This window comes from Melopsittacus undulatus, chromosome 7, assembly GCF_012275295.1.
Source record: "Melopsittacus undulatus isolate bMelUnd1 chromosome 7, bMelUnd1.mat.Z, whole genome shotgun sequence".
NCBI lineage: Eukaryota > Metazoa > Chordata > Aves > Psittaciformes > Psittaculidae > Melopsittacus > Melopsittacus undulatus.
The window spans coordinates 59,757,725-59,780,337 of record NC_047533.1 but is presented as its reverse complement, the minus strand read 5'-3'; the positions used below and the strand labels follow the sequence as shown (position 1 = coordinate 59,780,337).

Genomic DNA, 22,613 nt, shown 5'->3' with positions numbered 1-22,613 from the left:
CACTTACCTGCCCAGTGTTCCTTAGCGTTTCAACAGCTTGCTTATGGGTAGCACCTTCCAAACTAATCCCATTGACGGAGAGCACACGGTCACCTACAAATGATTGACTGATAATTTAAGAAAAGGCAGGCAGAACATCATCTGTGAAACCTATTGACGCACAGAAACCTTCAAGTCTCAGCTAACAAGGACAACTGTTGAAGGAAATTCTCCTTCCCCTCCACACGCCAAGTCAAGAATAGAGCTTTGCAACTAAACTATATGGTTGAATAGTGAATATACTTTAATATGTCAGTGATATTAAAGTTTTTTTCCAACCTATGTAATTCTATGACTCTGTGGGATAACCCCACATCAAAGTTAGTGTTAACCATCAGAATGATAGTCTGCCACAAAGCTCAGACTCTTTATTAAAAGCAAATCTTAAGTCTACAGTGGGAATTCTTACTTCAATAAGGAATGTGGCCTGGGTTTCAAACAAGAAAACCCATAACAATTACATCCATTTTCTGTATTAAGTTGCCCAGCATGTCATTCAAGAAGGCCGCAAATAATAGAAAGCCCTCTCTCCCCATGGCTGGAACAGAGAAATGTTCTCCATTAACACAGGCTGCAGGATTTTTGTACTTTTTTTTTCTCCTGTTACAGCCTACTTCCTACTTTTCCTTTCCAGAGTCTCAGCAGTTTTCTGTTGGTTCTGCAGTTGTTCTACACTTAATAAAAGCAATATTTAAAATGGCAACTGCAAATGCAGTACCTTAGAAAAACAGCTCTTATTTCCAGTTAAAAAGGTACAATGAAAGAAGGCAAATATAGCTTCTAGGCCACAGTGTATGGTCAAGTCCCTCACAGACAGTTATCTGCTCTTTTTTTCACATTAAGAGTCCCAGCTGTAAGAACTGAAATACTACCTTTTTCTATTCTGCCATCTGCTTCAGCTGCTCCCTGGGGAATAACCGCTTTCACATAAATACCACCGTGCCTTATGCTAGTATTTACACCTCCCTAAATGGAAAGCAAAAACAGGATGTTAGTCTTCTTGCAGTTAAAATACTTACTAATCAAACACAGTGTCACACAAGGAAAACTGTACTCAGGAAGCACTAGGGCTACTGGCATGTAAGAACAGCCAAACTATTAAAACCAAAACAACCCAAAGCATGTTTTTTGCAGTCATGCTATTTATTACAAATTCAGTTTGGGGTGGGGAGATTGTAAAAAGGTGATGCATGACAATGCAAATGCACCTACATCAAATAAATGTTCTTCAGCAGAAGCATGTCTGCATTATGCCAGGTTTTACATGCTTGCATGCATATCGAAGCTCAGGTATGTGTGAGAACACAGCATGCTAAAGCAGAAGATGCATACCCATGCAGTGCTCTACTCCAAACTCATGTAATGGGAAACCAGGGAGTGCTGCCTTCTCTCAGCTCATACAAATTTGAAGGTCTAAGCTGAAAAAATCTGCTCAAGCTCAAATGGCATTGTTTTTGGAGGGCCTTAGCCTTTCTGCTCACTTGCAGGGGCACAAGTGTGGACATAGATGATCTTTAGAGGTCCCTTCCAACCTTTAGTCATCCTTTAAGGGAAATCTTTGCATTGGTTGGCATCTTATAATGTTTTCTACAAAGCCAGTGCATGCATACACTAGGCAGAATATGCTATTCTATAAAAAACTCCTGCTGAACTTTTGTTCTTCCAGCTGTCTCAAGTTACAAGCTTGACAAAGCAATATTACTTTGGATAGTCTGGGATGTTAAAATAATAAAGTTTCATGCTGCTCCTTTTACAATATTAGCCATATATATGAAAACAGTGCTAGGCTTGTGAATTGGCACTCCACCTACATGTCTAGGCTTACGGCCACATATGGGAAAAGGCCACACAGCCAGTGAAAGCCATCAGTTTTGAACTAGTAATTGCTCTTTACTGTTACAATTTCAGCAATTTTTCCTTTTCTGAATTATCGTGTAGTCTGGTGATCAGAGATACCTCTACATTAAAGTACCAAAATATATTTTTGAAAACAAGAACAGGAGCAGTGAAAAACTTGTGCATCTCAGTTATAAATCATCCTTTTCTTCTCTCAAGTGCCACTCTCCACCATGTTGAGCCCTAAACATGAACTCCCTTCAGAATTTTATAGCCTGAGGAGAAATGAGTGAATTAAAAAAATATTTTTATTTGATTTTGCAAGAAAGCAGTGTCAGCCAGGTCTTGCTTGAATTTAAGCAGTTTTTTTGCTTTCTGCCTTTTATCCAGCAGAGGGAGAACCCTGAGCATGGTATGTGTGTGGATGTGCATAGATACTCATATAAGTCACACTACTGTCTCGACAGCCTGTGATGCCAGTCAGGGAAGGTCTTTTTTCTTTCCATTGTAAATCTGCCACAGTATTAGGTAGCAAGGGACAAAGACCACCTTGCTTTCTGTGATAAGATTCTATTAGGACTTTGGGGCTTCACCATAAAACAACAAACAAGAGTTACTTAAAAGGGCAGATGACAAGAAAAGGGATATAAAATAGTATTCACTTTTCAGCTTTAGTAAGATTAATCATACACCTGTAAAACTATATACTTAACAGGGACTCCAGAAAATATGCTTCCTTGTAATATATCAATTTAATGGGTTGCTGGGAGTAGAGAAAAAGAGAAAACATCTAAAAACCTTGTCAAACAGTACCGTGACACTTATTCCCAAGCCGTTATCTTTTTTGGCTAGTTCAACCTCAAAGATATCTCCAGGTTTAAGAAGTGCTGCAGTAACCTTTTTAGAATTCATTTTGTTTGCTGTATTCGCTGAAGAAGGTTCCTTTATTAAAAAGAAAAACAAGAACAAAAAAACCAAACCAAACAAAAACACAAAAAAAAAACCAAAGAGAGAGAATGATTTGCCATTAGAACATAAGTTTATAGTTATGACCCTAAAGGGTGTGTTTTGAGTCAGATGCAGCCAAAAGGAGTCCACATGGCAAGGTACCATTTAGTAAGGCTCATTGCTTTAACTCTTCCATTGCTGCCATTGAACAGGTTTAGCACAGAAATGTGCTTGACCTTCAGCAGCTCAGTCTTCATTGTCAAAAGTAAGTTGGTCACAGAACACAGAAACTGCAGCTCTTCAGTATTATAGCAGCAGCTTAAGAGTCTGTTGGATTAATTTTCAGGAGCTGCCACAACCTGACTGAATAACCTCCAGCAGCTGAAAAAAGGAATCACTGCAAGTTAGGAATTAATTTGTAGTACTTGCCAGTGTGTTCTTTTGGAAAGGTGAAACAGCAAGCTGTCTCTGTTCAGAGAGCATGGTTCACTGCTGAACTTCAGTACACAAAAGCAGTTTTCTACAGATTAGATCAGTCCCCAGAAACAATGAATTCTGTTGCTACCCATTCCAGGTGCATCACTACTACTTTAATCTAGGAACAGCTTAGTTTAAAAACATCTGTCAGGTGAATAAACTTACCTCTAGGGGTGGTCACTAGACTATGAACATATTGGACAAACACACAGAATTGAAAAGAGGTTTTCTAAAGAATCAACAAGTGCACTATACATTCATCCCAAGGTACAATCTGCCTCTGGTAAGACATGGCCACCTCCTGACATTGGAAAGCTGGGAAGTTATCTCAAGTTATTTTTTTGGAACAAATTCTTTTTAACAAAATCATTAAACTATTAGAAACTATCTATTAGCATTTCCCATTAGAAGGATAACTTTCAGGCAAGGCTGTCCTTCCCCCATATCTTTTCCCCTTATTCCCACCCACAATCAGATATTTCACTACCACTATTATATTGATTGGAAATATTCATATGAAATACACTCTGCCTTTTTAGCTGGTTGTTGCTCCTGACTGCTGGAATAAGTTGCTTCATCCATGTCAGAATCCCCTCGGTCAGAATATTCCACAGGCTCCACTACCCCAGGCCTTTTATTTTTTGCTCGTGTACTGTCTGATGAGGATCTTCTCTTCTCGTCCATTTTAGAAAGCCCAGACTGGGAATCACTGTAATGCTGAGGATCCTGCTGGGCTCTACCACTTGCACGTTTGCCAAAGAAGCCGGTTGTCTGGCTCTGAGACAGGCTGGCACTCTCAGTTCTGGAATCCTGGGAGCTCACACTGCCATCCCGCTTGCCACCCGAGAAGCCAGACAAACTCCCTGAAACAGGTCTCTGGTGACCACGAGACTGGTTGTGCTCTTCTGAAGAAGATTCTGCCTCGTTGTCCTGCACCGATGACGGCCTCCTCAAATAACCCCTGGTTCCATTACTGATGTGTGCAGCATTACATGATGCTGAAAACCAGAAAAAAAAGACAGTCATCAATAGGTGGTAATCTCAGCTGCAGCATGACACAAATTTCTCAGCTTACAACCAGGTAAAAGTTTTACACACTTCTTCATTCAGCCTCAGAACAGAATTTCAAGCACATACTAGTGGAGTTGCTTAAAGAAGTAACTGAAGTTCCATACCTTTGGATAGCTTGTCCTTGGGCTGAGAGATAACAAGTATAACGTCTTCAGGTGCATTCTCCAAAATTTCTAAGGCTGCATGGTGGCTGACGCCTTCTAAACTTGTGCTATTTACGGATATTAGCCGGTATCCTGCACAAAAGGGTTTGTTCAGATACAAACATCTGCATTTTTATCCATCAATGAGAACGTGGAGTACAGGTCTGAAAATCTCTACACAATGCATGGATTAAAAATTATTAACATTCAAGTGATGCTGGAATAAGGAACCCTAATCATTAAAACCAAACCATTCCCCAAAGCCCTCTAAAAACTAACAAAACCCCAGACAAACCACAAGAACTGGGTATGAGTATTTCCTCTTTTAAACCTGCCAAACTTTTCCATATTATTTCTATGTTCTGTTCTGCTGTAAGAAAAATGGACACAAAAGCAAAAATCAAGAAGTGAAAAATAAGCAATATGCAGCTCAGCTCAAGGCACAGACTAAAATGGAAAAAAAAAACCCAAACAAAACCCAAACCAAATAAACCAGATATGAAATAACCACAATGCCCCAGCCCCGTCCCCCTGCCCCAGCTATATGCTTACATTCACTTTTTCCAAATTCAAAGTATGCATTTGGAGTTTAAAAAAAGTTAAATTACAAAGCATCTATAGAGACAGTAGCAAATAAACCCCTTATATTGACATGTAACTTTAATTTTCTGCTACTTCAAGCTTTGTAATTTTTACTTTGATTCATATTATTTTTGTGTTTGTATAGTTTAACAAAGAAATACCAGCAGTTTTCAGAAATTATCCAGAAGGTAATGGGATGCCTGAAGCCAGAGATGGAAATGATACTACACATGTGTTTGGTCTTTTCTTACATGTATACACCTCGTCTTATTTACACTATTCACCTGGCTTTAGAGATCCTTCCAAATCAGCTGGCCCTCCGGGAATAATTGAATGAATAAAAATTCCCAGATCAAGTTTCCCTGTCTTCTCTCCACCGACTATTTGAAAGCCTATTAAAAAAAGTCCAAAGTAGCAAAAATATTAGTTACCACAGTGTAACTTAACACAAGTCTGTATTCTATGATCCTGTGATTACAGAATGTGTAAAACCTTAGTCATTCTAATAATCAAAAAATCTAAGAAAAATATACACCTCAGAGAAGTCTACGTGAAAATAAGAGGTAAAGCTTTTTTGATGCATTTTTAATGCATTCTCTGTTTTTGAGCTAGCAATACAGATTTTGTCTAGCTGGCTTCCCAGAAAACTCCAGCAAAGGTTACAGAAGGCAACTGTGGAAAGAGAAACATAGGCACAAACACGTGACATTAAATGCACATTTGCTGACCAGATGAAATGTATTTTCTCTTACTTAAAAATTTCTGGGTTTCTCTATTGTCAGATGCTTCACCTAAATTTCTGACCCTACCAAGTTTTTCAAGTCCCTGTTTTCTTTTTAGACTTTTCATCTACTTGAGCTAATTCTATGAGGTAAACCTGGAAAGAATGTTCAAGATGAAAAAAGAAAATGGAAGGTATCAGGTCTTCTCTATTCTAGTTAAAATAGCAAGGTTTTATGCGTTGCATGGGGAAGAAAGAGAAGAAATAGTGCATTTCGTATGATTTTCTTTCCTTTTTGGTCAACTCTGTGGAGGGCAAACAGTAAATATTATTTTCTTGTAGACTTTCCCCACCTCTTCAAATTTACACAAGTCCTATTCTGAATGACAGAACAATGTCCTCAGGAACACTTTACAGAGACTCTAAAGCACAATACTGCCACCAAATTATTCATTACTCGTACAGGGAAAAATTATGCGGGTTTATGAAAAAACTCAGTAGTAGAAGGAAGAATGGAATGCAAATATCTCATCTTCCAGGCTCCTTAAACTTCAAATTAGCATTCCATCTGATGATATTATAAGAGTAAGAAAAACACTCCACAATTAGCACATAATCGCTTTATAATGCCTTTTTATTTCATTTAAACCCTTCAAGCTGTCACAAGTCTGAGATGTCCATATTGACAAAATCTTGTGCCCGAACACAGAAATAAACTTTAAAAGCCAACTTTTAGGATAACTAATTCACAATAAAAATATTATCTTACACTTACAATATAGAAAAAACACAAAACCAAGAAATGGACTTAGTTAACAACACTCAACAAATCAGAAGCAGGCACTATCTAATAAGTCCAGGCTTTGACACCTTAAATACCTTTAACATCCAGCTACTGTCTGCGCTGCTTTCCTCAGTCCTACGATAAATACTGACCTGAAAAATTCAGTTTTGACTTCTAGGAACAGTCATGACAACAACAATTTTAAAGCCACTTACCTAAGCCCAATTTTGCATCCTTTTTCAGGTTCACCAAAGTGATCTCTCTTTCTGGTGAGGCAACTCTATTGTGTGTTGTTTGCAGAGAATCAACTGAAAAGCCAACAGACATTATCTGAATGCTTCCCTTCAGGCTTGCCTTGAAGTTTAGAGAAGAGAAGGCTGTGTAGAGACCTCATAGCAGCCTTCCAGTATATGAAGGGGGCTATAAGGATGCTGGAGAAGGACTCTTTGTCAGGGACTGCAGTGATAGAACAAGGGGTAATGGGTTTAAACTTAAACAGGAGAAGTTCAGGAAAAGGTTGCCCAAAGCAGTGGTGAGTGCTCATCCCTGGCAGTGTTCAAACCCAGGATGGACAGGGCTACAAGTGACATGGGTGAGGCGTCTCTGCCCATGGCAGTGGGGTTGGAACTAGATGATCTTAAGGTCCTTTCTTACTCTAACGATTCTGTGATTCTACTCCATTTAAAAAGATTACTTCTCTGATAACCTGAAAAGCTGTTCTGAACAAGCAGGTCCAACTTACCACTTCCATGTCCAAATAATTAAAAAAACCCAAATCCACCAAAAAACAAACCAAAACAAAAAAACACCATCATTATAACTTACTCCCATCTACAGTTAAAATTTTTTACTCCTCCTAAGAAAAGCACCTAGCACAGTCTCTTGGAATCACAATACAACTGAGCTCTGGAATCTTCAGTTTTATTAGTCTTATTTCAGCAAAGTGTTTAGATCTGTGTTTACATGCCCTGCTCAGGTAGGCAGGATGTAAGCATATTGGCGAAAGTGAAACTGAGGCTTATTATATAAGCTACTAAAAGGTTACTCATTAAATTCTCTTAATGGTGAGCCTTCATTAAAAAACAACCAACTCAAGAAACATTCACTAAAACCCCTCTCAAATTTATTTTCACACTTGCAGCTCCACAGGCTGCTGATTCTCCCTGTTCCAAAATTTGAGCACAATAGGTTTTACATGATTAGGTGATTCCAGAGAGTTCCTAACAGGCTGAAGTAGACCCACATGTTTTAGAGACAGAAGCATGATTTGGAAAAAGCCAATTTCCTTAAACTTTCAGAAAATGGAACATACAGGAAGTCTGAACTCGTGAATTTGCTACCTAGAGAAGATACAACTCATTTGGTCTAGAGTACCTGGGATATTTTTGCCCTAAGTGGAACATACAGTTCAAACACAGCAGAAACTAGTGAGCTCTACACACTGGTACAAGCATAAAGCAGTGTGCAAGATCGTGCAATACACTGAAAGAGTTTTTCTCCCAAACCAAGGTAAGCCTAAAGAGTAAATTAACAAAAAACAGTCTTCTCAGGCTCTACAGAATCTGTAACCTCAAAGTAAGGGAAATAGGCTTTAAAGAGTATGGCATATTAGGCGATAGCACCTTTCAAGTCTCAAACTAAACAGACACTGTTCATATTTGAAAAATATTACATAGAGATGTCAAATCCTCTCCCCCAAGAAGAAAACCAAAAGAAACATAAGGAGTTGTATTTAAGAGAAGGTTCTATTCAACTAATTGGGAGAGGTATTTAAGAAATAGGACAGGTGGAACAGCAAAGCACTTGAAAAGTGCTAAATTAATTCTACATGCATATTATGTATCAACTTACCACTCTCTTTTAATAGCGTTGATGACAGATGATTTCCTGAAGTATTCATGCTAACGCCTGTAACATGAATGGAAATACTAGATTGTGTTATTAGGTCTTTTGTTTGTTGTTTTTTTGTTTTAAATATGAAAGCTACCAAGGTCTGTTTCAGACTTTACACAGTACACATGAGCTCATTCAAAATATCAGATTACTTATTTTAAAAATGAATAAACATAGAAGTAGCTTTGGGTTAGCAAAGCCAAACTACTCATACTGTGGTTGTAGTTCAAGGTTCAGATAGATAGTAGGCTCATGCAAAAGCAAAGAATTAAGCAAAGGACAGAGGTTTGGCCTTTACAACCAATGTTAACTTCAGATAAAATTAATGGATCTTTAAGAAACTAAGTCAAAGACTATTTTTCTAAATAGGGTACCATGATTATGCCTAACCCAATAAACCAACATGGGTCTTGTCAGATTTTGTAAAGTAACAAATAAGTTGCTACAGTAACAAGCTGATTTGTATCAAGTATTTCTATTTTAATTGGTTTGCACATCGAATCATATTTTCTTTGGAATGATCAATGCCAAGCAAATGTGACATACCTTAAAGAAGATAAAATAATAAGTGTATTAAGTTATGAAAGTAAACAAGGCAAGAAAACTTAAGCTTCTTAGGAAACCAGTCCTGGTCTTTCCCAAGCCTCTGAACCCTGAAGTTTCACCTGATGAGTTTCATCGTGCAAGAATGCCTGTCCCACCAACATAGGCAATGTGATTCAGCAGGACTATCTGATATGTAACTAGGATCCTTATCAGAACTGCTGCCCAAATTATCATGGGTAAGCACATGATAACACTAATTTTAAAGCTAAAAGCATACGGTAAATGGCTGCAACCAGGTACTACAGAAACTGTATGTCTCATTCTTCAGTGGCTTATGTTGTCAGTACTGAAAAAGTATGGCTCCCAAGTCAGTCCTGGATTCAAGAACAGTAAGGACAGATGTGCTAAGTGTATGTCACACTGTTTGGTTTTGTTTGTTGTTGTTTGTTGGGGGGGAGGGGGTATGGTTCAATTTTGGTTTGTTTTTTTTCTTGTACATTTATCTGACCTCTAGAACCTCTCCTACTTTTTCTGATATTCTGTAGCTAATGAATATATTTAATATGCAAATGCAAGGTATCAAAAGCAAGCTAAGGCTGCCAAACGCCTCAGACATTGTATTTTCTAGTACTCTAACAGGGAACCTTCTATAAATAGAAACCATAACATAGATGTATTAAAAATTAATGCACAATTATTCAATGTGTGAATTTAAGCCTACCTAATGGCTCTGATTTTTATTTTTTAAAATGCAGATTCTGTATTTTGACTGCCTAGAGTAAGACTATTTGTGTGCAACCCAATCCTTGCCCTGAAAATGGAGTAAGTAGGTCTGGTTTAGATCATTACAATAGTTTTTTTTGTGAAACACTCAATGCACCACAAAAAAATATTGTACCTCATTTATTATATTTAAATGAGACCAAACAAGGAAGAGCTGTGCAGTTACTGCTCAGAGGTACTAGACTACAGCCAGCTTATGCCAAACTGAGTCTACTTCTAAAAATGACTCCCTACACCCTTAAACAGAAAGCACCAAAAAAAGTTCAAGTTTGACAAACAGACTGTGAAAACTAGCAAATTATTAGAAGATCGATACAATAAAATGTCAATGTGAAGTGACAAAATGGAAGATGTTTTCTGGAGCAGCTTTTACTGTCAAGTACTAATTCTTTGCACACTTGTGTATAGACCGGTATTGTCCAAAGGAGGACTTTTTTGATTAATTGCAACAATTATTCAGGAGCACCAAGCAATTGACTTCCATTACTTTAACACCTGATACTCTGCTTCCTTTCTAAAGTAAAAAATATTACCATCAGTTAATAAATATATCAAAAAAGTGTTGCACCCAAAGCAATTTTAGAGGTTCATTAGTAAATACAGTAATACCAGTTTTTGCATGCTGACCTACAACGTAGGCTTGACCGGTATCTTCAATGGATGATGAGTCTGATTCATTTTTCTTTCTTTCAGGGCTTCTACTTAAACCTGCATGAGATTTTGAACTTAAAGGGGAGAAGGAGAGAAGGGAAACCAGAGAGAGGGAAGAGGAAGTTGGGAGAGGGAAGGATCAATGTAATAAAATAATGGTATGAATAATAAATCAAAACTGGTGCAAAATGTACATTGACTGTACACAAAGATATTGCAGGGCGGTCAGAGAGACTCTTACTTGCTCAGTTTTAATGCTCCTGCTGCTGATCCAGTATCAAATTTTGGCATTTGCTTAAAGACTCTGCCCATTATGTCTTCTATTTTTTGGGGGGAAGAGTCCAAAGCAGTAATGATATTTTTCCTTGGGGGGTAAACCGAGATGTGGCTCTGACTCAGATCATGAAACGACTTGCTCATAACCCTGGGTCTTTCCTCCCACGGAGTCTTCTCATTCTTGTCCTTTGAAGAGCCAGGAAGTGGCTGGAAGAGTGAGAGCTCAGAGCAGGACAGTCTCTTCAGAATCTCCGCCTGAACAGACAGAGGTCTAACAGCAAGACGATTCAAAGTGCTGCTGGCCAGGCTACCAGTACTGATTGCTCGTCCCATGTTGAAGCCTTTGACAGAGTCTGCATGGAGATTTAGGCTCCTAAATGAAGCCCTTTCTGTGGATTTGGGTTTTTTTAAACAAAAAACAAACAAATTTAAATTATACAGCAGAATTAGTGTGACCTCCTTGTGTAAAGCAAGCATCTTAAAACTACCAACTCACACAAATATTTTCTCTCTATATTTTGTCTAGATGCTCAAAAGTATGTACCATCATCAGGTACACATAAATAACCACCATGTAGTTTGGTCAGGAAGCAAAGTTTGGAGTTCATGACATTACATTAACCTGACCATCTACTGCAGTGAAGTCCAAAACCACGGAATAGCAGAATACTTATCCTCTTGTTAGTATGAAGACTTATATTTCCTGTCAAACTGCAGTGTCTTATATATAGGCACATGATCTCCTTCTGCAAAGCAAATAATGTCCTCAAGCCAAGTGACCTGGAAGACTATACTTTCCCTTAAACTGCTTACACAAATCTTCTCCAGAATTTGAACAAAAAGGGCTCCCCTACTTCCACCCAACTTCCATCCACCCATTGCTTAGTTTTCTTCACTAAGCCCCTGACACAGTTACAATACAGCTGCAAAGTTATTGGGCAGCATCTCTACCTGGTTAAAGAGCATCGTTTCACTTAGGTGCACCTGGAGACTTCCTCTGCCAGAAACATTCATAAATGTTTTAGCACAGAACAGAAAGTGTTGACTGGCTTTTACCACATTTTTATGACTCATGAACTAGGATTCCTTCAAGCAGCAGAGGGAAACAGGTTTTGGGTTTGTAATTAAATTACTGTCAGCTGAGTCGTGGGAACTGTCTGGATGGATGTTCTTAGCTGAAAGCAAATGCAAGATAATACAATTGAGCCTAACCCTCTTAATGCAGAGCAAAGCTGAGCAAGGCTCATTTCTCAGCCTAACTGCCTCCTAAGGCTAGCAGTTAAGTTCCTGTGGCTTGGCTCTTGCACAGAAACTTGATAAGCTTCATCAACATGTTTGCTTGTTCGAGCCTTTAAGGAAATCAGGCCACCTGAACCCTTCATAAACTTCACTGATGTCTTGAAGTCAGTTCACAAGGAAGTCTGAGGAAAAGCAATCCCAAACTGCATATATAGTTCTGATTTAGGGTTAACTAGTGTATGGTTTTTTTAAACTCTACATGCAGCTAGGAAATAAGCTAATTTAAGTAGCTGCACTGGAACTCAAAAGGTAAATGCTACTTTTTGGTACACACCACCCATTAGCTTAACTAAATTCTGAAGTATTACCCATAGAAGAGTATATTTGGAAAATACAACCTCAGCACTTACATTCCAAAAGGCATTCCTTCCTCCGATACCTAAGGCAAGAATTAAATGCAACAGTAACTTGCCCTGCATAAGCCTGACCTAGCCCTTGCTTCCATCTTTGTGGTTTTCTGTATGTCGTTTCAGGAATCCAAATATCCATCTTAAAACTCAGTGCTCAGTTACCTTTATGTCTCATCTCTTTCTACTCATGCAGAAACACTGTTACTCAAGAGGCAATCTCCTTTTATTTTCCAAACCTAATTCTTCCTATTTGATTTACATGTGTTAAAATGTTTTCTCCCAGGTCACTGAAGACATTGTGCAACACATGAAAAACATGTCATGGTATATACATCACAGGGGCTATCAGGTGCTCTCCCTTACGCTTCCATCCTCTGTTGGTATGTTCCATGAAAATTTGTTGACCGCCACTATGCACGCCAGGACCTTCTCCCTTGTCTTGAAACACTTTTTCCATTCAGTGGCTGAAATCAAGGTGAGTCTTACAAGATGCTAATACTGTATTTCTAAAGAATCTTCCAAAGTATGTTAATCTTCTGAAATCTGGTACTTCTCCCCATGAACATGCAAGCATTATAGGCACATGCTTGTGTTCACTGAGCTGTTAGCCCAACCTTTAAATAAGGAACCTTCAAAACATATACTTCCTGTGGTGATCAGCCTCAAATTAATAATATTATCACCTTCCCTTTTGCTTACTGTTTTGCTTCCAACCACCATTTTTACTGATATTCTAAGGGCTCTGAAAAAAAAACAACAAACCCTCAAAAATACTTGATGCTTCTATAGGCCAAGAATAATGCTTCCCAAATACTGCCGGGGATTTCACTGCTCTAAAAAAAGCAGTGCTTCTAATTAATTAATATGCTGTTTTGGCTAGCTGATTCATCATTGTTTTCTCTTACCTTTATTACAATACTTTCTCTTTTTTAAAATATTCTAGTAACTCTATTGCTCTATGCATATATCCCTGAAGAAAAGAGAAACAGGGCTGATCAATTTAGATCAGTAAAAATATGACATAAGCAAAGTTTTGGAAGTGTTTTTAATTTTAAGAGCCAAGTGTAATGGAATTAACTGTAATACTGACTTATTTCCTTCTGCTTACAGATGATTGATGAAATTTGAGACTTCTGAATTTCAAGTTATCTGCACTGCTATTATTTTCCAGAGTCCCAAAGCACAACATATACTGCATTTGTAAGAGCAACCAAGTTTGCCTAGCCAAGAAAGACTTTTATGTGCTGCTTTTCTTTGCCATTCAGGATAAGCAAGCACTAAGCTAGAGAATGGTACAAAGGCTTGGCCCTGTTCCTTTCACTGAGAACCTGACAATAGAAAAAAAGGCTGCAGAGCTGCCCCATTGCCTCTCCTCCCTTCCCCCTCTCTTTTAAATTAGAGATCACAACCTCCACAGCAATGGGGTCAAACTCTATCCCAGCTATGCTGGTTGAAGTCTGGATTAATATCAATTGGAATGCAGACAGATAAAAACAGGGAACAAAGAATGAGCAGGCAGACTGACCAAAATAGCACTTCCAGCCAGCCATCCAAGTGAGCTCTGCTCCAAATTGTAAATAAATTAATACAGAGTGTGTTTAAAAGGATTGCATTCTCCAATTAATATCTTCTATCTAAAAGAACACCTTTATATTTTATATTATACATATAAATTAGATGGCATTTCTGAAGAAAACTGACTAGCATCAGCGTTGTTTCTTACTGGGTCCATGAAACATTAAGTGGAATAAAGACAGCTACACCCACAGCTTACAGATGCAGCATCATGAAATGCTCCCTATTGTATTTGCCTTCTCATGATCACACCATTTTATCTGTAATTCCACGTCATAAAAGCAATTCATTTCACGTTCAGCAAAATGTAAAAATCCTGTTAGTTAAGTATCTTTAAGTTTTTTCTGAAAAAAAGCCAAAAGCCATTAATCTAATCACAAAGTACTATTACTGACCTATTTTTAGTCTCCTTCTATTTTAGAGGAGCTGCTGTGTGCCAGCTCGTGTGATATGCCAACTCTTTCCCCCCCAGCAAATCCTAAACAAACTTACTTAGTAGATTCTCTTTATAGTTCAAACCCTCCAGATGTAGAACTACACATACGTAGCACTCAGTGGAATTACTGAAGCTTAAATTCAGTTTTCTCCTTGCAAAAATACATATAGATTGCTACTAAAACCTAACACATCATCACAGTTCTTACCAATGTCCTGAGCGTCTTGGTTGCTCTGCCTGGTTCTCATCTGTAGTTGGAACTTATGCTGGGAAGAGCACAGATGCAAAAGGTACTGGCAAGTCTTACTGTTGTCAGTCTGAAATGCATGCTTGATACCATCTGACGTGTTCTGCAAAGTTATTTTCTTCTTCTATACAATGGAGAAATAAAAAATTTAAAGACAATGATTACTTTTAACTTACAAAGAATTTTGTATTTGCTTGTACAGTTACAGCATTCAAACCTTCCTGAAACAAAAAAGTACCAATGGGAGAGATTTCTATTAAAATTGAGGTTGAAAGTAATTTGAGATTTATAAAGTAGCACTTTAAAGCTACTTCTGGGCTAGCTGAGATGGTACTTTATTATTATTTAATCTGTCTCTGTTACTGTTAGTGCTGACTAATGAGAAGCAGCACTATTACGTTTTGCAGGATGGAGTTTTCAAAAGCCTCCAATAATGTCACAAGGGGTGTTGCCAACTCAAACAAAAAATAACTAGATACCCATCCAATTATGAAATCGTATCAGTTAATGTTCCAGGTCTAAAAATTACTGAAAAAATAAATTTAGAACTTCAATTTACCAATTCTAGGTAAAAATCATATCAGATGAAACAGGCTGTAGCTTTTCAGTAAGTTATCAGACAATTAGAAGTCCTGTTTTTAATACCTGTACCAAGATAAGTACTTGAAGCTTAACACCTCATTAAAAACTGATACATGACCACCAGATTATGCTGTACTCATTAAAGTTGTCTGGTATTGTCCAGATCAGGTGTCAGCCATTGTCAACCATTATAGTTTAAGTTAACTACTCCTGGAAATAAAATCATTTAAAAGCGAAATAGGTGAATCTCTTAATTACACTGAGTAATGCCATTTGCCAATACCCGGTCCTCTAATGCAGGATCCTTACTTCCATGCTCCTTCAATACCCATGTCCTATACAGGAGCATGGGTGGATGCCCAGAAATGCAGTCAATGGGTAAAGCTTCTCCCTGTGAGTAGCTTTTGATCTATCTCCATAATGGCTCATTCCTTACAAGGCAGGGAAGCTGTATTTCACATCACTACAGATCTGCCAAACCAAAACACAGGTGCTAAACTCTGCTGCTGAGGTTCCAGCCCCAGAACAGGAAGCAAGCTAAATAAAAAAAACAAACAAAAAAAAACCAAACAAAAAAAAACCAAACAACCTTGGAAATATCAAAACTCCTCTTTCAAACCAATAAAACAACACAGCTCAGCAAACCAAAATCTAGTCAGACTACACTGAGAACAGCAGCTTAATTTGCAGGAATAACACACAGTATCTGAACATACAAATATAGATATGTACAGACAGAGGAAAAGAGACCAACTTACACTAAAGGATATTTTCTTTGTCTCTCTCCATGGGAAGCGTAGTACAGGCATGCGGGTACCATTGTGAACTTCAAAAATAACAACTCCTTTGCAGCACACTCCCAGAAGAATACCTGTTTGGGATCTCTTCTCAGGCAACACATGATGAAGATGAACCCCATATTCTGTGAGCCTCTGACACAACTATACAGATCAATACAATGAAACATCTAAGAATATGAAATTAAGGCTATTACAAATTTTTATACTTAATAGTGCTTATTAAACTCAGACAATGAAAGCATGAACCAAGAAAGCCTGTGAGTAAATCAAACCTGCACAAACCAGTTGTTGGCAACAAAGTGTAACCAGCCAGATGCCCTTGTTATCAAACCATTTCTTAAACGCAGAATTAGATTAACACTGCGATTCTGTGATCACATTCAAGTATCGTAACTGCCAAAAGATGCAGTTTCACTCACTTTGCACTCCTAGTCATTGATTCCTGGTGTCTCTTCAGTACTGGCATACAGGACTGACGTAATGAATCAAATAAAGGAATCTAAGTGCTCTCCCCACCCCAAGTCAGACTATGTCTAGCTAGGATCAAGGCCCCTGTTCTTGTTTTCTGTGCTTAAGTTACAAGAACACTTTAGCCAAAGCCTTAGAAGGCGCAAAGTCACCTCAGTGCCTCTGTTACCACCTTCTCAAGAGACTGTGGAACCAAGGCATGCCTGTGGAATTACAGTGTAATGATTATCCAGCGTCTCAGCAGCAAGACATCACCTCCTGAAGTCATTTGCAGCCATTGTAACAAGGCAGGACCTGATCATTACCTCAGAGCAACAGCAGCAAAACACATAATTACATTTCTTGATGGGTCCTTTTAGAACAAATCAAATATAGCTGTGATTACAGCTTTCCTATCATCAGACCTTGTACCTGCACACAGAAGTCTGCTTGGCAATACTTCTGGCTTGCTTCATACCAAGCACCATAAACAGTATTAGCTGTAACAAAACTTTTCATAATTTAAGTATTTTTTGTCTCAACAGAAAGAACAAAGGGCATAGGAAAAGCAGGGTGTGCTGCCTCATAATCATAGCTTCCTTCAGGGTAAACATAAGGGTCAATAGTTGCTTTTATCTAGTTTGAGCTAAAGCAGGAAGATGACTGATCAGAAAAAAAGTGAAAGGATTTCCTCCCCATCTTACAATTTCTTCTCCCTCGTAATGATTTGTCATTTGAGAATATCTTTTAATCTTTCTTCCTTTTAATGTTAATCAGGACCTGAACAGTTTTCTTGTGCTTTTGGTTGAAGTCCACACACCCATATTCCCTGCAATGAATTTCTTAAATCACAGATTAAGGAAGCAAACTGCTGCCCACTTACCTTCAAAAATTCTAACTCTGTCTCTTTTTCAGATGCACCCACGTAAGTGCTGTGCAATTTTGGCAACTCTTCCTTGATGTAGGACAGATCTAGTTTCTCCATCACTCTAGCCGGGACATAGTGTTCTAGTCTGAAATAGGACATGCCATGCACCTACAACACAAAACATTTATGTGGCAGCAACTGCATATACTGCTCTGTGTGCACAAATGAAGCACGAACACACGTTACAGAAAATCATACACACTGCAAATCAACTGGAGAACCCCATGCTTCCGAGTAAGAATCCCAACCCTGACTCAAAGCTTTATTTCACATATGGTTTCTTCCTATTCAAGCCCTTCTTTACTTCCACTTAAAATAATGGATTTAACACCCAGATCTTGAAACAGATTCTGCAACAGCCCTGTGTTATTCGACTATAAAAAAAAAAAACCCTGCCCACAGCAAAAATAGCCAACAGCATATCAGCTGAGCTTCTAGTCCATGCCCAAGCTGTGACAGCTCACAGGCTATTGTTTATTTACGCAGCAAGAACATAGTTTCCCCAGGGTGAAATTGCTGGTGTACCTCAGCCTGGTAATCTCCATACTCAGCTTGGAGAGCTAGGGATGCTAATAATAAGGCTGTCTCATCATCACAGTGCATCCTGTCTTCCAAAATATCCTTCCGCAACTGTAGATAATACTGGTGACAGGTCAGTGTATGCCTGGAATAGGAAAACAAACCAAAAACCACTAAAAACCCCATATCATCTTTGGTACTCTTCCTGTTACAGCAAATTTTCAGTATTTGATTACTATTCAATTTCTATCCATAAATTCAGAGCTTAAAGGGTTAAAAATATATACTCACTGTATAAGACTGACATCATCCACAAAAAACTTTATGCGAAAAAACAGAGTGAAGTTAACAGGGGGCTTGTTCTTTTTCTTTGGTTCTTCTTTCCATCCTTCAGGAGCTACTTTACTTAGCTTTATATCAGGATCAACGAAGAAAAATTCATTGTCTGCCATGAATGTTAAAGGGAAGCATATAGATATAAAACCATATAAATAATATGATAATACATTATCATATTATAAATCTGTATTATCCTATATATAAAAATTATCTTCCATGATAGCTACAAAATAGGAGCTAAAGGTTCTTTAAAATTCTAACATTTCTTATCCCATAGGAAATCCAACGTTTTAGTCTCTTCTAATAGCAAAAAACAAAACTGCTCAGGAGCAAGTTCTTTTTATATAAGGCAACTCCATCTATACTAGGGCCCTCCTATGCCTCCCAATGGGTCTGCCTCCATGAGAGGCTTCAACAATGCCTATGGCATATTAGCAGAACTCGAAACCCATTCATGTCATCCGAGAGGTACTAGTCAGAATGAGGGCAACAATCAACAGGGAAAAAACTAGCAACCACAGGAAACAGGCTCCTCAAGATGAGCTGCCATAACTTTGACAAACACAGAATTTTATCGTGCAAAGGTGTTCTTTGAGGAATGCATTTTCCTTCAATACATCAGAACATAACTCAAAGTAGACACTTTGTAGATGCCAGAGAGTTTCTGCTTATCTTCTCAATGTCATGTAGCCAATTATTCTTAGTCTGTGCCTGTCAATTACATAAAATAATTTTTCTTACCTCTTAAAGTAGCCAATCCAAAAAAGTGATGCTCCACCAAGCCAATATGGGCAACCACCATATCAAAGACATCTTTACATATTGTTTTGGTATCACAGGTCAGCTCCAGCTTCTGCCCACTGAGAAGCATCACGTTTACTTTTCGTCTAGTGTCATCAGTCTTCCCTTTCTTAGTCTGCATTTTGTGAAATAAAAAATACCAACATTCATAACTGTGACAAAAACACATTTTTTGGTTTAATGTAATTCCCCTGTCACTGACTGCTGAACAGCCCCTTCCTTACCAAGATAGACTTTGGCAGATCCAAGGAGATGAACGGCTCAATCGTCATTTTCACAAACTCAGGGCCAAAGAAATTCTGCAAATCACAAGAGTATGAGTGAATACTGTGTGGTTGGAACAACAGACTGAGGCACAGGTAACTCCTGCCCTGCAAATGCCAAAGAGGAACCAAAGACTGAAACTAGGAAATTGTACTGAATTCCTCTCATGAGCCAGCATGTAACAAATCCCACCTTGCCAGCCGTGTGTGCCAGGTATCACTGCCAAGCTACAGTGTCAGTGACATTATTATTCTTCATATGCTCTTTTTTTTGCTGACACTGCAATATTATTTGTCCTTTAAAATACAAGATGTGGGGTTGCATATTGGGACCATCTGGGCTTATCTCAGTAAGCAATTGCCTGACACTACTAAGGTTTTCTGCACTGGCAGCCTTAACAAATCTCTGTGACATACAAGTCTCATCTCCTGAAGGCTAAAACTTTTCAGCCTAATTCCACCTGCTGGGTTCAAGCAGAGATCCTGCGAAATTTCTGTCTGCTTGCAGACAAATAAACATCCTACTAATTCACCCTGTAAATTCCAGGAGGTTACCTATCCAAACTATTAAAGGAACATGACCTGAGTCTTCTTTCAAGTTTTCCCATCCTTAAAAAAAAATAATAATAAATAAATCCAATTCACTAAAAGCAGCAGCAGAGGGCATCATTCATCACCTTGTCTAAACACCAGCCACTACATTTACCTGTACCTCAGTCTCCTTTCTCTGTAATCTTGTATCACATCCACATACCAAAACAGCTTGGAAACAAAAGGGGAATTTGCATGATGATTCAGGGTAAATCCAAAGGCCAAATGAATCCTTTCTGCCTTTCTTTACCTTTCCAACTTGCTCATTTAATAACTTTTGATGCTGGTGGGATACATTCACATTCCACAAAGAGAAATAAATGCAAACTGAAGTGGCTGAAAACACCACAGAGTACAGGAGAAAACTACACCTTATCTTTGCTAGGATGCCACGCTGCTTAATAGGTGCAATCTTTTATCAAGGCTTGCTATCTGTTTTAACATCTCTAGATACTGCTTTAGGCTATGTAGCCACTAATGCCACAAAACCACAGAATTATACCATGTGACAGTAAGTCTTTCCTATCAGGGCAACACCAGACACCTAGTATTTAATCTGCTGATGACTGTTACAGGACCTAGTCTACCAATTCCACATATTAAGTTTTCGAGATACTGCTCTGTTTCAATGCAAGTAAGAGTTCATCTGAGATAAGGACATTACCCTCAGTTTTCTTTGTGTCATGGCTGTTTCCAGGGCTATTTCTCTCAGTGGATCTCTGGTGATGTCAAGCATGGAGGACCTAATTGCATCTCCTGGGTAGAGGTTAGGTCGGGACTGCCTGAGAGCCATTCTAGCTTGCAGTTGCATCATTTCTTCTTCCTGACGCTTAAGCATCACTTCTTGACTTACTATACTGCCTTCAAATGGTGCTTCATGTTGCCTATGGTATAGTCAGAGGGAATAAAAGATATTAGTAGGTAGGCCTAAAATATTCTGTCGCTTTAAGCCCTTAAGTAGAAACCCAGAACACAAAAACTAGTTATCAAATACATCATTAAACAGAATACTTAGCAGCCAGGAGGCTAGCACTCTACAGTAATCCACCAATAGAGAAAATGAGCAAACTTGCCAAGTTTCTACAGCTGCTTGTCATTTATTCATACAAAAGTAAAGGCTCAGCTGCAGTCTAAAAAATACTTGACATTACAAAGCCAGTGAATCAGTACAAACCCGGTGAACAGGAGGAAGAAAAATAATTAATGCTTTGAAAATATTTTAATTCCTCGGTTCAAGCAGGGACTGTGAAAAAGTCATGCTCAAAAGCATGCTGTTAAAGAAAAGAAATAAGTGTATTTTATATAAGTAAGTATTTCTCTAATCACTTTCTCTGTAGCAATTCTTCACAAACTCTTTCCACAGCACTGTTATTTATTCCCTGACTTTCACTATGTCTGAAAAACACAGCAATCTATTCTCCAGTTCTTTGCTGAGCAGATATGGATCCCAAATGTCCTGCCAATTTTATTCTCTGTGGAAGGAAACAAATCCATGTCTCATTTTTGATGAACAAAATACATTTTTTATTTGAGAATCAGGAAGTTAAGAAATGTGAAGAAATCCAAGAAAAATGAAACCAACTTCCCCTTCTTCTGTTCCATGCTTACAGAAAAACACCTTTAAAGCCCAAGCTAAATATAAACCAACCAACTTGTTTTAGAAATCCTAAAGCATGTCAAAACAATGTTCTCTTTCTGTTAACATAACTATACATAGGCAAATTTTAAACATAAATGGACAGGGGAAACTAACAAGACTTCCATCCAGCAATTCTAAGCTAAGTGTTAGTTTAAATGGTATACATTTTTGGATATAAGGAAGAAGTTCGTTACTGTTAGGGTGGTGAGGCACTGGAATGGGTTGGCCAGGGAGGCTGTGAATGCTCCATCCCTGGCAGTGTTCAAGGCCAGGTTGGAGAGAGCCTTGGGTGACATGGTTTAGTGTGAGGTGTCAATGCCCATGGCAGGGGGGTTGGAACTTGATGATCTTAAGGTCCTTTCCAACCCTAACTATTCTATGATTCTATGGTACACTGAAGTAATGAAAAACATGAAAGATAAAGAAGGTTTATTTGTAGCCTGCATATCATTGCACTAAAGTTTAAGAATACAAATAAAGGTAGAGCAAAAATCTACAGACTTTTAAAGACATATTTAGGTAACAACCTTTTAAAAGACCTGAAGATATGTTTGGTGACTAACAAATCAGTTAATGAACTAAGAGAAAATGCACCTGTCTAGACATTAGCTGTCTATGCTAAATGGTAGAGATTTTTCATCTTTTTACAGCAAAATTTCTAATGAATACCAACAGTGTGAACAGTGCACTGCAATCTCATATCTTTTTTAATGCTAAAGTTTCATTGGTTAGCATACAAACCCAGCACTAAAGTACAAAGAGTTATGTTATCATGGAAGTTTAAACAATAAAGTGCCACTACTGCACCACAATCTGAGCAAAATAATGTTGAATTTCTTCAAGTGAAATTTCAGGGAAGTTCAGAGTAGTTACAGAAAAATGTATTAATGTAAGCCCATTATCCTTTCCATTGTGTGGGGCTTTCAAAGCATGGCTTCCTTTCTCCCTTCTCTGTTCTTTTCTGCAGCACTTAATAATGTGCACCTAAAAGGACAAAGTAATAAGAAAAGACCTCAGACCTGCAAAGACTTGTGCACATGCTTAGCT

At 38.2% G+C, this 22,613-nt stretch overlaps 1 protein-coding gene across 2 annotated transcripts in view; it reads right to left on the bottom strand.

Annotated features, from left to right (window-relative positions):
* The window catches only part of PTPN13 (protein tyrosine phosphatase non-receptor type 13), a 120,867-nt gene that overhangs the window by 22,727 nt on the left and 75,527 nt on the right, over nucleotides 1-22,613 (bottom strand). Inside the window, exons 10-27 of one of the 2 annotated variants that reach the window (XM_034064566.1) lie at nucleotides 20,592-20,811; nucleotides 19,298-19,372; nucleotides 19,014-19,188; nucleotides 18,225-18,378; nucleotides 17,940-18,078; nucleotides 17,370-17,522; nucleotides 15,998-16,180; nucleotides 14,619-14,781; nucleotides 10,716-11,139; nucleotides 10,451-10,548; nucleotides 8,453-8,509; nucleotides 6,817-6,909; nucleotides 5,381-5,488; nucleotides 4,476-4,607; nucleotides 3,832-4,298; nucleotides 2,689-2,817; nucleotides 912-1,005; nucleotides 8-93 (exon numbers count right to left, since the gene is read on the bottom strand). In XM_034064566.1, coding sequence (XP_033920457.1) covers nucleotides 8-93; nucleotides 912-1,005; nucleotides 2,689-2,817; nucleotides 3,832-4,298; nucleotides 4,476-4,607; nucleotides 5,381-5,488; nucleotides 6,817-6,909; nucleotides 8,453-8,509; nucleotides 10,451-10,548; nucleotides 10,716-11,139; nucleotides 14,619-14,781; nucleotides 15,998-16,180; nucleotides 17,370-17,522; nucleotides 17,940-18,078; nucleotides 18,225-18,378; nucleotides 19,014-19,188; nucleotides 19,298-19,372; nucleotides 20,592-20,811 — 2,950 coding nt within the window. Of the gene's footprint in view, nucleotides 1-7; nucleotides 94-911; nucleotides 1,006-2,673; nucleotides 2,818-3,831; nucleotides 4,299-4,475; nucleotides 4,608-5,380; nucleotides 5,489-6,816; nucleotides 6,910-8,452; nucleotides 8,510-10,450; nucleotides 10,549-10,715; nucleotides 11,140-14,618; nucleotides 14,782-15,997; nucleotides 16,181-17,369; nucleotides 17,523-17,939; nucleotides 18,079-18,224; nucleotides 18,379-19,013; nucleotides 19,189-19,297; nucleotides 19,373-20,591; nucleotides 20,812-22,613 lie in introns of both variants that reach the window. The other variant, XM_034064565.1, reaches the window with a different exon arrangement.